We start from the raw sequence: 13306 nt of genomic DNA, 5'->3' as shown, positions 1-13306 counted from the left end.
TTTTACTAAGCATGATGTCCTTCTCCAGGGTCTGGACTGTCCTGATGACATGTCCAAAGCGCGGGAGGTGAAGTCTTGCCATACTTGCTTCTAGGGAGCATTCTGGTAATTCTTTCAAGAGAGATGTATTTGTTCTTTTGGGAGTCCGTGGAACTTTCCAGATTCTTTACCAGTACCTTCATGCAGATGTGTCGATTGCTCTTCGATCTTCCTTATTCAGTATCCAACTATCACATGCCTGGGAGACGATCAGAAAGACCAGGTACTCTGGGTGGTGCACGCGGTTTGCTCTCAGCTACTCACCAAAAGGCTGGTGACTTGAACCGACGCAGCAGCACTGCAGGAGAGGTCACTGAAAACCCGATGAAACTGTGAAGTCCTACTCGGAAACCCCAGGCGTCACACCAAGAGTCAAGCTGAAGTCTTGCCAGTTTCAGGTTGAAGGAACACTGGTTCTAGACAGACTTGTTCCTGCTTCTGAGTCCATGACATATTCGGTATTCTTTGCTAACCCCAGTTCAAATATGGCCATTTTTCTGTCTTCCTTAGTCCTCGCCTGCCTTTCATATGCATGTGAGGTGATTGCAGAGACCATGAATTGGGTCAGGTGTGCCTCGGTTTTTTTGTTTTAAAGAGGATTTTTGCGGCAGTTTTGCCCCATGCGGTACGGCCACCATTTGATTTCACTTCTGCTTCCATGGACATCAATCAGTGACCCGAAGAAAGCCAAGTCATTAACAAAGGCAACTTCTTCTTCAGGGCATTCTCAAGGGGTATCCAGATACAGAGACCAACAGGCAGCCCAGGCAGTGCAACTGTCCCCCTTTTCAGGCCTGATGACAAATCCCAGGTGGGGCAGTTTATCTTTGGGGTGACAGCAAGAGCTGGGGCACTCTCTTGGGTACATAATTTGTTACATTAGGGTCCTGGTGACTGGTTAACTCCAGGTCCCATGATCATGAGTCACACTGTATGTCCTACAGCCATACAACCAAGAACTTAAAAAAAACCAAAACCTGTAACTTTTTAAAATCCACAAAATATAAAAATACTTTTCTAAGCCTTAAACATAAATCCTGGTGGACATTCCACTTAGAGAACATGAATCTCTTAAAAAACAAAAAAGCGGCCGAATACTCTATTATGTGGGGACAGTGTCAATCTGTTGATCATCTTTAGGGAAATGCCCATTCTTGAGTGTGATGACGTAATGACCATGTCCACCATCACCATCAAGTTGAGTCCTGACTCATATACACTATGTAGGGTTTCCACGGCTGTAAATCTTCACGGGAGCAGGATAGCCTCCACGTTCTCCCAAGCAGCTGCTGGTGGGTTTGAACCACTGACCTGGTTAGCTTTCCCGACAGTGCCACCGGGACTGGTTTGGGCATACAGTAGTTTGCAGACTTTGCACGTGAGTTTTCATGGGTGAGTCATTCCCTAGGTCAGAGGCAAACGTATACTCCATCCTGCCAGCTTTTCTTGCACGAGGTGGCACCAGCGTGCAGTCACCCAGTGCCAGGGACTTGATCTTGGCATCTCCGTTTTCTTTCCACGACTGTTTGGAGCTTTGCCAAACCCACTTTGTTACTTTTCAAAACTTTCCCTTTCCTCTGTGGACAGTTTCACGTTTTTTCCCTTAGCCCACACCAGGGCTGTTTTCTGGTGCGATGAGCTGACAACCAGAGCACTCTGAAGCTATTGCTACTGGTTCTCGGTCTCAGGGCTTCGCTGACTCATAGCTCATTGTCCTGGAAGCTCCCTTGGTCTCCTAGAGGCCTAGGAGTGGCCTTCCTCCGGATGACCTGCGCATGCCTCTAAGCCCCTGAAGGAGCTGCAAGTCCGGGGACCTTTCCTGAGCCAAGCTTCCCTCGAGATGACACTGTGGGTGAGGGCCACTGCTGTGTGGTGCCCAGGTATCCTTCCTTGCAGTCTACGAAGTCTCGGGTGCCCCCGCATGATGTAAAGAGGGTCTGTCTCCTCAGGTCCTTAACCCCTTTAGGCCACTGACACGAAAACCTGTTTGCATGGTGGGGTGGGGGGTGCCGGCCAGGCAAATGTCCTGCAATGACAGCAGCCGCTTGACCCCACTGTATCTCTCTCTCAGGGTTTCTGTATTTTATCCAGTGCTCCTGTTCTTTTAAGTGGAAGGCCTGGCTTGAACAGCCTTGCCCATCCTGACCACAAGCAGAAATCCCCCAAGGTGCTTGGGAAAGATGAGCGTTTAATCAGACAAGTAACACATGAGTGTAAAGTCCTCCTGGAAAGGGCGAGCCAGTGTCACACTGCCTGGGAGCCAGGGGCTCCAGGTGCAGTGCACAGGGAAGCCCTGGGACCCTCACTCCCAAGACCCCGTGGCCCCCTACCCACTCACATGTTCATGGTGCCCAGCACGGCCACCTGCCTGTCCTCTATGAGGGCTCCGCAGGCCCCCAGGGGCTGATCCCAGAGGAGGACCTCAGGCCTTTCTTTCAGGCATCCTGAGTGGACTTGCATCGCCAGCCTGCCGGCTGCAGCTGAGCGCATGAACTGCCGGAGGGGCTCCTTGAGTGTGCCTTCAATTCCAGGCCCATCTCCACCCCCACCCCTCCCACCAACCCATAGACAGACAGACAGGCACGTGAATTTGTTAGGTAGTCAGAAGCAGTGATGCCTGCTCTCTGCTGGCAACAGGGCCACCAGACAGAAGCTCAGTCATCTCCAAACCAGCCCTTTAACTCCCAGGCAGCCACACTGCCGGCAATGCCCCCTTCAGGCCAAGAGGGACGAGGTGAGGTACTTCTGTAGCCTTCGGTCCGTCTCGGCATGGAGGAGGAGAGCTCGGGGACCCCTGTGTGCTGAAAACCCCAGGGACTGTCCTCTGCATCTGAGGGAAGACGGCCACATCCCCAAAGCCAACACATCCAGGTGCTCGGGAACCAGCAGGCGCCAGGCTCTCCCTGTGGCACGGGCAGAGACGTGGTGCCTGTGATGCTCCTGACAGAGTGACAGAAGCCTCTGTCCTCCGTTAGGTGGAAGCCCTCGGTGCTTAGTGTGCTTTACAGCAGGCGAGCGAGCTGTTTAGAAAAAGTTTATTTGAACATCTGAAAGGAGAACGTAGAGCCCTCCATGCAACAGAGAAGCTTCTTTCCTGGGTGACGGGGTCATCTCGCCAGGCTTCCCCGAACAGTGCGAAGCGCTGTTCACATACCTGCAACCCCCACGTACCAGCTCTGAGCTCACGGAGCCTGAGAAGGGCCGGCCTGCACTGCAGGCCTGCCGCGGCTCCCCCACCCTCCCTGGGAACACAGAGCCCCCCACGTCGCTCTTCACGGGGCCCTGGCCTCCTCCTTCGTCATCCAATCTGGCTTGCTGCTGGGAGGGAGCATGGTCGGGCAGGAGACACCTGGGCTCCACACGAAGCTCTCCGAGGGCTCCTCTGTCGGGCGCAGAGGGCACTCCGCCATGGACGGCACCGCCGGCCAGCTAGCGGATGGGCCGGAAGGGGAAGGGCATGCCTGAGATGAAGGTGTGCCCAGGGTGCGTGGGCAGGGCAGGGTGGGCCGCAGGGTGGGCTGGCACGGCCCCGTAGCCCAGTGGAGGGGTGTGGATGTGAGGGTAAAAGCCAGGCGGGAGCGCGGCGTGTGGAGACTGCGGCACGGGGCCCGAGATCACCAGCTGGAGCAGGCTGCAACGACAAGGACAGGCATGGGGCGGTCTGCCTGCAGGGGCAAGACCGGGGCCCCCCACATGTACAGGGGGGCTCCCAGGAAGGCAGGGCAGGCAGGGGGAGGGGAGGGCTTAGGGTAGGGGAAGACAGGAGGGAGTGCCTGAAGCAGCTGGGGTCACATAGATCAGGTCAAGGGGGGCGAGCAGGCAGCATGCCGTTTCTTCAGGGACACCTGGGGGCTACCCTCCCACTCAGCCAGCAGGGCAGGGCTCTCACGCGACACAGCACTGCCTGAACCCCTCCAGCTTTACCGGCTGCAGAACCGTCTCTCTTTGTGACATCCCACAAGGAAGCCACTAAGCTCCCACGTATGGCTCTCTGACAGCTGCTTCCAGTGCTTAGCTGGACGCCTGGGTTATCTGTGTATGCCGAGGCGGCATCGGAGGCCAGCCACAGAAACCCTCCAGAGCACAGTCCTGCTCTGTCCCAATGCACTCGATGGCACAAGGCCGCTCTGTTAGTAACAGTGTCTGCACCTACAGGAATCCCGGTGGCACAGTGGGTTACACACGGGGCTGCTGACTGCCAGGTCAGAAGTTCAAACCCAGCATCTGCTCCACCGGACTGTGAGCTTCTGTAATGACCGACAGCCTCGGTAACCCACAGGGGCGTTTCCACCCTGTCCTGTAGGGTCACTTTGAGTTGGGATGGACCCAGGGCAGGGGCGCCCCTCTGCCTGCCCCAAGTGTTTCCCAGGAGCGCACTCAAGTAATCCTGGAAGCAGCCCCCCGAAGCCTCGTGGGCAGGCGCTCTGCTCGCTGACTCAACAGACAGGCACGGGGCAGTGAGTGGCAAGGCACTTGTCCCAAGCCAAACAGGACACCGGAACCAGCCAGCCCTGCTCCTCACCCCTCACCACCTCTGTGACTGCCCCCCCCCACCCATGTGGTTAACAGTATCCGAGAGCTTGACTGGCAACAGTGCAGACTTGCGAGAAGCCACGGGAGCCGTGGGTGGCTCCGTGGTAGAACCCTCGCCCCATGCAGGAGAAGCAGGTTCAATATCCAGCACGTGGTCACCACCATCCGTGTGCGTTGTTACGAGGCTGACACGTTTCAGCACAACTCCCAGGCCAGGTGGACTAGGATGAATGGTCTGGAGATCTATTTCTGAAACTCAACCCAGGACCCCCACGGATCCCGATGGCCCCAGCCCACCAGCAATCACGGGGCTGGGCCCGGGCTAAGCTGTGCTCAGATACCAGGCACCTGCATCACGATGACACTCTGTGCCCAAGAGTCAGAAGCTTCTAACAGGTGCAGGGGGCCAGACTCACCACGGAGTTAGCATCTATCACTTAAGTGAGCCCCAGGGCTGCAGGGGCACTCGGGGCCCTTCATCGGCTCCAGACGGGTGTTAGTCACCCTATCACCTCCACCTGAAGGGTGAGCCGCTCCCGACCCTGCAGGCCAGCCCTCCCTCAGGAGCCCATGGCAGGGCCTGCTGGTTGGGCTGGCAGGCCGGCGGTACTTACTTATTGTGGGGCAACCTGGAGCACAGCGTCCGCAAGTCGTCTGGAAGGAAGGAGACACAGGTTAGGAGCGGCCTGCAGACACAGAGGCATGCTTGCTTGCTCTCGTCTTAGTGCCAGGGGCCAGGCGACAGGGGGTCTCACTCGCCACTTTCCTGGGGAGCCACGCTTATGTGGGGTCTCTTCTCCAGTGAGCAAGAATCCGGGCCCAAGGCAGGGAATTGCTCAGGGGGAGGGGCAACTCTGCTGGCAATCTGCCAAGAGCCTGGGACCAGGTCCAAGCAAGGTTTCATCCGGCAGGTATGGGGAAGGGGGGCACAGCGCAGCCAGTCCACCAGAGCTCTGTGTGGTAGGGAATTGTCCCTGCTCCTCTCAGAGATGTCCTGCCCATCCCCCACTATGCAGGTCCTGGAGTTGGGTGCTCAGGGGAGAACCAGGAGGCAGGGCGTCTGATTCTTAGGGAGTACTCTCTAAGTTAGCCCTGACTTCTCCTGGGGAAGCACAAGCATTGAATGGCAGATGCTGAGACACCCAGAACAAGGGAAGGGGTGGGGGATGGCTGGTGGCCTTGTTGCGGTGTGTGTGTGTGTGTGTGTGTATAACCTGTCTCTGTTCCTCACTTAACCCAGGACAACTGCTGGATGTGAATGATGTATCGAGGCACCCAAGTGACTGGTGGTCAAGTTCAAAGCTGTTAACCCCCCAGGTCCGTGGTTCGAACCCTCTCTCAGCAACCTGCTATTACACAAGTCACCACCCAGGAAACCCTACGGGTGGTGCCATATGGGGTGCCCATGGGGGCCACTATGCAGTGGGACTGACTCACCAACACCAACAAATGACGTCTTGAGCAGCCCCACCAGCCCCCTGGGATGGAGGAGTCAGAGCTGGTTCACTGACACACATTTGATAACCCTGAGACCCACTGGGCAGTTCTGCTGGGTTCCAGGGGCCGTGTGAGTCACTATGGCCTCCACAGTAAAGCCCTCTGCTGCTAAGACCCTACAGGATCGCAGAACGGCTCCGTGCGTTCCCAAGGCTGTCCATCTTTCCGGGAGCAGCCAGCGCCCTTTCTCCTACAGTCCAGTGCCTAACCCACATGCTCCTAGGCTCCCTCCTCAATCAGTTCCTTCGAAAGAAGGTTCCTGAGCAGGGAGGTGCCCCGGCCTAAGCTGGTGACACAGAGGCAGGGCTGGGGTGAGAAAGGGGGCTGCACCCACCTCGTGTGCACAGCAGGGCCCCTGAGGCCATGGCCACCTGGAGGGCTTGTGCGAGCCGGTCCAGCGCCAGCTCGATCTCCTGGGAGGCATTGAGGGGATTCAGCTCGTCTGCCAACCGGTTGATCTCCTCCACCAGCGGCACCATGTGGTCAAAGAGGACGAGGCCCAGGCGCCCGTAGAGGTTCTTCTCGGTCAGGTGGCCCTGCAGCATGAGCAGCACCTGCAGGACGCTGAGGTGCAGCTTGGAGTAAAGGAGGTGAGAGTCCCGCTCCAGGCCAGCGGCGGCAGCTGGCTCCTTGAGCGCTTTGTTAGGGAGGTGGCCGTTGGCCAGCGGGGGCCTCTTCCTCCTCCTGTACGCCAGGGGGGCCTTCACGCACCAGCGGATCAGGCCCGTGAGTGGGGTGAGCTCTAGAAAGCCAATGGGAAGATTGGCTGCGATCGGCGTGTTTAAAAAGGTGATGAGAACCAACCGGGGGTCCTCGAGAATCCAGCTGACGATCGTCTCGAGCAAGTCCAGCGGTGGGATGAGGCCGTCTGTGAGCAAAGAGCCTGCGGGTCAGGGGGCTGGGGGAGTCCGGCGGCCTGTGGACGCCATCGCGCACCTTGTGACAGCCGCTGAGCCCACAACTCTCGGGCTGAGGCAGCAGCTCAACTGTTTGTTACATACAGGAAGACTTCCTGCCCCTCCCCCACCCAGCCGGGAAAGACAGTCCGTCCCACGTGCCCATCTTGCCCCAGGCCCAGCCGGTTTGGTCTCGACCTGCCCTTCTGGGTAGGATCTGTGTCTGTGTTTGAGTTCACTGGCCTGTCAGTGGCAGAGGCCACCATAGACAGAGGCCCGAACCCCTCGTCAAAGCACTCGAGCCCTGGCCTGGCCTACAGCCCAGTCCAGAACAAGGAGATGGACACCAACATTGCCGCTGCCTCGGCCTCCGTCCCTCCCAGGGAAGGCCTCCCAGAGCCCTCCTCAGCCGGGGCCTGACCAGCCCTGGGTAAAGCTGGGAAACCGAAGCGCAGGGAGGCTGGGTCCTTGGTAAACAGCCTCCCTGCAAGTACGAGGCGGGCCTGGTTCAGAGTCGGCCCCAGACTACTAGGTGGCACCACGCAGCAGGGCTGAGTGAGCAAGTCCCTTGGGCTATGGAATGAGCCTAGCCCAGCCCTGGCAAGAGGGTGTGGTTTCCAACGGCTCTTTCTCAGGACAGGCCTCTTCTCCTGAGCCTGAGACCTGGACCTTGTTCAACCAGAGCACTTCACCTTCTCTGGTTGTCTGTGTGCTGTTAGGTCAACAGCGACTCACGCAAGACAGGGACGAACTGCCCCGTGGTGTCTGGATGGCCAACATGCTCACGGAAGCAGAGAGCTGCCTTCTCTCTCAGAGCCTCTGTGGGTTCGAACTGCAGCGCTTTAGGCGAGCCCCGAGGCTCCGTCTTGCTTGGGCCCTGCATAGTGTCTGTCCCTTCTGAGGGCTCTGCTGGTGGACAGGAAGAGGGGGCCGGGCTGCCGGGCTCCCAGCAGAAGCTATATGACGTCCTGAGAACCTGTACTTGTGCCCAGCTAAGGTGGCCTCAGAAATGTCACAGTCAGGGACTGAGAACCCCTCTACAACATGGATGGATGTCCACGTGGCTGGGCCATGGTCTGACAGCTAAGCCAGCATCCCCATGGGACGATCTGACTGACCAGTTGTAAAGGGATTGATGAGGGAGGCGACACTCTCTCTCAGATCAGAACCTGAGCTTCCCTGGGGGGGTGGCCTGCGTCCCTTTTCATCTAAGGATAGACAAAAAGAAAGACACGAGAAGGGTCCCCAATTTAAAAAATAAAAAAAGCTGGTGTGGAGCTTGTTCTTTGGACCTGGGGTCCCCACGCTGAGAACCTAAAGACCCAGGAGAAAAGTGATGCCAAGACACACAGCGATCTCCAAGGGGCGCAGGGCCCACAGAAGTTTCAGGAACTTGACTGTTTGCACAAAGGTTTAGAGCCGTGGACACCAAACTCTCTGCGGTGACTCTACTGTGACCCTACAGGCTTGGTCCAGTTGTTTCAAAAACCCCTGGGACTCGGGCTGTCAATCTTTATGGGTGCAGACAACCTCATCATATTCCCATAGAGCAGCTTGGTGGGTGCTAAGGGGATTCTAACCACATGTACGTTGTTGTTCAGTACGTCCCAGTCCTGTCTGGCTCTTAGACCTTCCCACTGAATTGTTAGCCAACCCAGAGGGAGAAAAAGCTTCCCCCTGAGCTGGTGCCTGACTTCTGACCCCTGGGATGACCGTGTTTGTCAGAGCCACCGCTTGCAGGCGCGCTGTTGGAGCAGCACTGGAGCACCGAGGAAGTCGGCACCCACAGGGCTGGCAGACAGACAGACAGACAGATGGGCCTCCGAGCATGAGGCACTGTCACCCACACAGCACTTCCCCTCAATCCAGGCTTCTCTCCTAGAAACAATGAGATAAACTCTGACCGAGAGACGTCCTGCTCAGCAGCGGTGCTTGAAACATACCAAGGCCACAGGCCTTTACGGATGACAGCCCAACATGTAACCACTCCGACACCAAGGGCTCCCCCACAGGCGGTCTTCCTTTGTTTCCCTGCTGGGGAGCTGCAAAACCAGCAGGTGGAAGCAACTGTGTACTCTGCATGAGACCTGACTGGACCCTGACTTCTCTCCGCTACCTAAGTTGCGGGGTGGGGGGTGCTATTTAAGATATTATTGAGGTGAGCGGGGCAAGCTGAATGCCACCTCTGTGAGGTGTTCGTAATACCTCAGTAGCGGTACTTTCACAAGGAGCCCAGCTGGTGCAGTGGTTACATGTCAGGCTGCTGACCGCAAGGGCAACAGTTTGAAACCACGAAGTCCTCCGAGGGAGAAGGGGCTTCTATTCCTAGAGAGGGACAGTCTCAGAAACCCACAGGGGCAGCTCTACCCTGTCCCATCGGGTCCCTGTGAGTCGGCGTGGCGTGACTGGACAGCAGTGAGCCTGAGCGGCACTCTCTGACTTACGACCTGTATTCGCCATCGTCCAGGTGAGCTTGTTTGTCACTAAGTACCATGCACTACATATGAAGTCACCACATGAAATTTGTTATTATTCTGCCAAACCCCAAAGGCAAATGAAGGCAATGATCATAGAAGGCAACAACAGGGGGCTCTTTTCAAGAAAGGCACTCGGCATACGACAAATGGGCTGATGGCAGAGCCCTGGAGCAGAAGGCAGGTACCCCTTTGTATCCTGGGGACGGACGACCTGGACTCAATCTCTCAGAGGCACAAGCCACGTCCCATGACCTGGGCGGACGACCTGGACTCAATCTCTCAGAGGCACAAGCCACGTCCCATGACCTGGGCAACGACCCCCCAAGATGTCTGTGTCGGGGGGAGACACACGACAGAAAGCAAGCAGGTGCCGGCCACTAAGTCCCGCCCTAAGGCTAGGCTATTCTCCCAACCTTTTCGAGTGCTGTAAGATCTTTCCAAGTGAAAAGCCAGTCACAGGTCATGGGAGAAATCAGGGCTTGGACACCAAGTCACACCACCCTGGACCCCCTTTTGGGGGCTGTTTGCCCCTCTGACCGTTCCAAGTTAGTGGGGAAAGCTCCCCTTCTTACGTAGTGGCAGCCTGAGCGACCCCATGCCCCCTTGGCTTTGGGAGGAAAAAGTTAAAACAAAACAGCGTGAGGCAGACACTGGGTCGGGGAGAAAACGGACCGTCAGCTGCGGCCTCCTCTGACAAAAGACCGGGCTTCAGCTTACCTGAGGACAGGTCATAGAGCGTGGTGACGGACGTTACAAACTGGCAGCAGAAGCGAGGGCTGGCACTGAAGGTCTGCTTCAGTGTCTGCACGGACCCCGGCACCAGGCAGCAGTAGTCGTCCACGAGGGCCCGGGCCAGCCTCACGCAGTAGACCACAGGCGTGCGCTGGAAGGAGGAAGCCAAGGTCCCGGGAACTGTGTGAGCAAGGACACGCCCTCCTCCGAAAACAAAACACCCACCGCACCAGCTGTCCTCTGGTGCCCCTGCCCCCCACTGGTTTTGTAAATCAGTTTTCTAGAAAGGCACCCTTCAGCATCGCTCCTGGGTTTGCCTGCTGTGGTCCCTATCTGGCCCTTCACAGGAAGAGGGTGCTAACCTGAAAAGGTCATGTCCCATGTCAGGTGAAATAATTTTCGGAACCCTACTGGATCTCCCCCCCCCCCCACCTAACTCCCCAGGTAAAAATAAACAGGTGCTCCCACTCTGCAGCTGTGAAAGGCTACAGGGTTACAATGTCTGAAAAGGAAGCAAACTCACTGCCAGCTAGTCAGGTCTGATTCACTGGCAACCCTGCAGGACAGAGGAGCCCCTGTGGGTTTGTGAGGCTGTTAATCTTTACAGGGGCAAGACTCCCCTTTCTCAGAGAGGGCTGAGGAGGGCTGCTTTCAAACCGCTAGCCTTGATGTAAAACGTGGTCTAATGGGTTAACTGACTGTGCCACCAGGACTTCTTAAATGATACCTGAGTGGGAGAGAAGTCTCACTGCTCTGGAGATGGGAAGCTGGGGGGACCTTTTATTTTACTGTTACAAACGACAATCTTCTCTAGAACAGTTACGGAGGTATATGCTCCTTGGAATAACCCACCAGCTGGGATCAAAGGGCAGCATTTGTTTAGGGAGCCAGTTCAGCGGGTAAGATGGGTTTGGGAGTGGGGAAGAGAGAGGGTGGCGGGTGAAAGTGGTAAACCCAGGGAGGGAGGGAAGAACGCCAACCCATCCTACCAACTCTCATCCAAACCGCAAGAAAAAACTTTTAAGCAGTCACGAAAGTGTTTTTAAAAGAAAAGAAACCCCTGTGGAGAGCAGTTCTACTTTGACACATGTGGGGGCGCCCTTGAACGGGAATCCTAGGCGAAGGCAACCTGTGGTTTTACCTGGAGCCAGGAAGCTGCGCACTCCAGCACGGGGATCCGGCACACGGCAACCGCCATGGAGACTAGCTTTCCCAGCAAGCTCATGCGGCTGTCATCGGCTTTGTTCCCTTGGGGACTGAAAAGGGAGGAGAAGAGGATCTGGCGGACCGAGTCCTTGGTTTGCTCCTGGAAGTAATTGCACATGATTTCAAGAAGTTGAAGCTCTTGGAGTGAATTCAGTCTCTGCAAAACAAAATCAAGGAGAGGCTGTAAGAAATCTGGTTCGGCCACGCTGATGAGTGCAGACGAGTGCGGGGCCGGAGCAATGCTTGAGCTTCTCGGGGCGAGGCTGAAGCCCGGGTCCCGGGAAGTTGTAGCGTTACTCTACACGGTATCTTGGGAAAGAAAGGAAGAACGGAAAAAGTCATTGTCCCGCCCCAAGACCACCAGCCGAGACGCCTTGGGAGGATGCACAACTGTTTGGGACCCTTGATTAGCGGGTAACGTTTTGGGTGCGGGGAGTGAGCAGCATCCGGCTCCGGGCAGAGCACTGCCTCGCGGCCTCCGGGCGAAGCAGCCAGGTGCTCGGCGCCAAGGGGGGAGCCCCGGGCTCGAAGATGCGTTGGGGTCTGGCCAATCGCTGTAGCTCAGGGGGCAGAGGGAAAGGGCGGGTAAGGGCGAGGGGCGCCCCGGGGTCCCAGCCGCCGCACCTTGGGCTGAGCGCCGCGCTCCTTGGGCACCTGGAACACGAACTCCTCCAGCAGCTCCACGGGGCCCTTGTCCACCATAGGCAGCGGCGCGTTCTGCAGCTGGCTGCTGAAGTAGATGTCCAGGTGGTACAGCACCTCCTTGGCGGCGCTCAGAGCGTCCCGCCGCAGCAGCGAGTGGCGGATGTCGCTCATGGTGCCGACGCCCCCCCCCCGGGACTTCCGCCCGCCGCCCGCGGAGACAAAGGGCCGCAACCCGGCCTCCGCCCGTCCGCCGCCCTCGGCCCGGGCGCCCGCTGCTTCCCGCTCCGGGCCCGCTCAGGAGGCCATGGCCGCCGCCGCTGGCGGCGAGCGGGCGCCCGGGGGAGTCCAACTACGGTGCCGCTGGAGCCGCGGGAGCGCAACGCGGCGGAACCGAACGGTGGCGGAAAGCCGGACTCCGCGACGGCGGCCCGCAGGGGCCACGCCAGGCCGGGAGGAGAAGGCGCCCCCTGGCGGCCAGAGTGCGCGGGCGGGGCGAGGGCGGCAGGCCCCGCCCCCGGGCCAGGAGTGACAGGGGCCGCCTGGGACTACGCCACACCCCCCAGGGTGCGGCAAGGGTCAGGCACCCTCCGTTGCTTTAGCACTGGGGCTCCCCTGGCTGCTTTGCGCAGCGTTCAAAGCCTCCAGCAGCACAGTGTCAAGGTGCAGCGACCTGGCTTGGCTGGCATGGCAGGCTTTCTGGGGACCTCGAGGTGGCATGTGTTTCTCCACACCAAGGGCTGCCGGGGGAAACGTGGGGTCTCCCTGCCAGCGCCTCCCAGGTCCCTCCTCGTGAGACCAAATCTCCTACCCACCTTGCTCGCTTGGTGTCATGAAATCAGAGGGACCCTTCAAGGCTCAGCCCACCTTCTTCAGAACATTCCCCCCTCCCCAAGGCCGCCCCACAGACACTTTCTATAAACCTTTTTCTGGGCGGTCCTGTCTGTGGGTGGAGAATCAGCTGGAGCTTTAGATTGTCCAGGTAGGCGTGGTGGGTTACGGGCTGGGCTGCTAAAACAGTTCGATCCCACCAGACTCCACAGGAGAGATGAGGCTTTCTGCTCCTATATTCAGTCTGGGAAACCCAGGGGAACTAGTGTACCCTGATCTGTAAGGGCACAATGTTGGAGTTCACGCCCGGCAGCGAGTCTGTTTTGTTGTTCTCAGTGCAGCCAGAAGGGGCAGTGGAGGGCAGGAGGCCACTAGCGCAGCCTGTGCTTCCGGAGATGGGCGTTGCAGGCCAAGGGCCGTGGGAACGCTGGGCGTGGCTAAGGAGAGGGGAAG

At 57.9% G+C, this 13306-nt stretch overlaps 1 protein-coding gene across 2 annotated transcripts; it reads right to left on the bottom strand.

Moving 5' to 3' along the window:
• Positions 1 to 3060: 3060 nt before the first annotated feature.
• Positions 3061 to 12458, bottom strand: INTS15 (integrator complex subunit 15). 2 transcript variants are annotated; one of them, XM_075527545.1, is made up of 6 exons: positions 12005 to 12458; positions 11316 to 11537; positions 10160 to 10325; positions 6404 to 6811; positions 5187 to 5226; positions 3061 to 3670 (listed from the first exon to the last, which is right to left on the bottom strand). In XM_075527545.1, exons 1-6 carry the CDS (start codon positions 12194 to 12196, stop codon positions 3469 to 3471), a joined length of 1230 nt encoding a protein of 409 aa, XP_075383660.1. In that variant the 5' UTR covers positions 12197 to 12458; the 3' UTR covers positions 3061 to 3468. The 2 variants fall into 2 exon arrangements, with proteins under 2 accessions (XP_075383660.1, XP_075383659.1); XM_075527544.1 differs by having other exon boundaries at positions 6404 to 6937; positions 12005 to 12456.
• Positions 12459 to 13306: the final 848 nt, after the last annotated feature.

Source organism: Tenrec ecaudatus, chromosome 12 (genome assembly GCF_050624435.1).
Source record: "Tenrec ecaudatus isolate mTenEca1 chromosome 12, mTenEca1.hap1, whole genome shotgun sequence".
Taxonomy (NCBI): domain Eukaryota; kingdom Metazoa; phylum Chordata; class Mammalia; order Afrosoricida; family Tenrecidae; genus Tenrec; species Tenrec ecaudatus.
The sequence above is the reverse complement of the archived record's forward strand: the minus strand, read 5'-3'. Positions and strand labels throughout refer to the sequence as shown.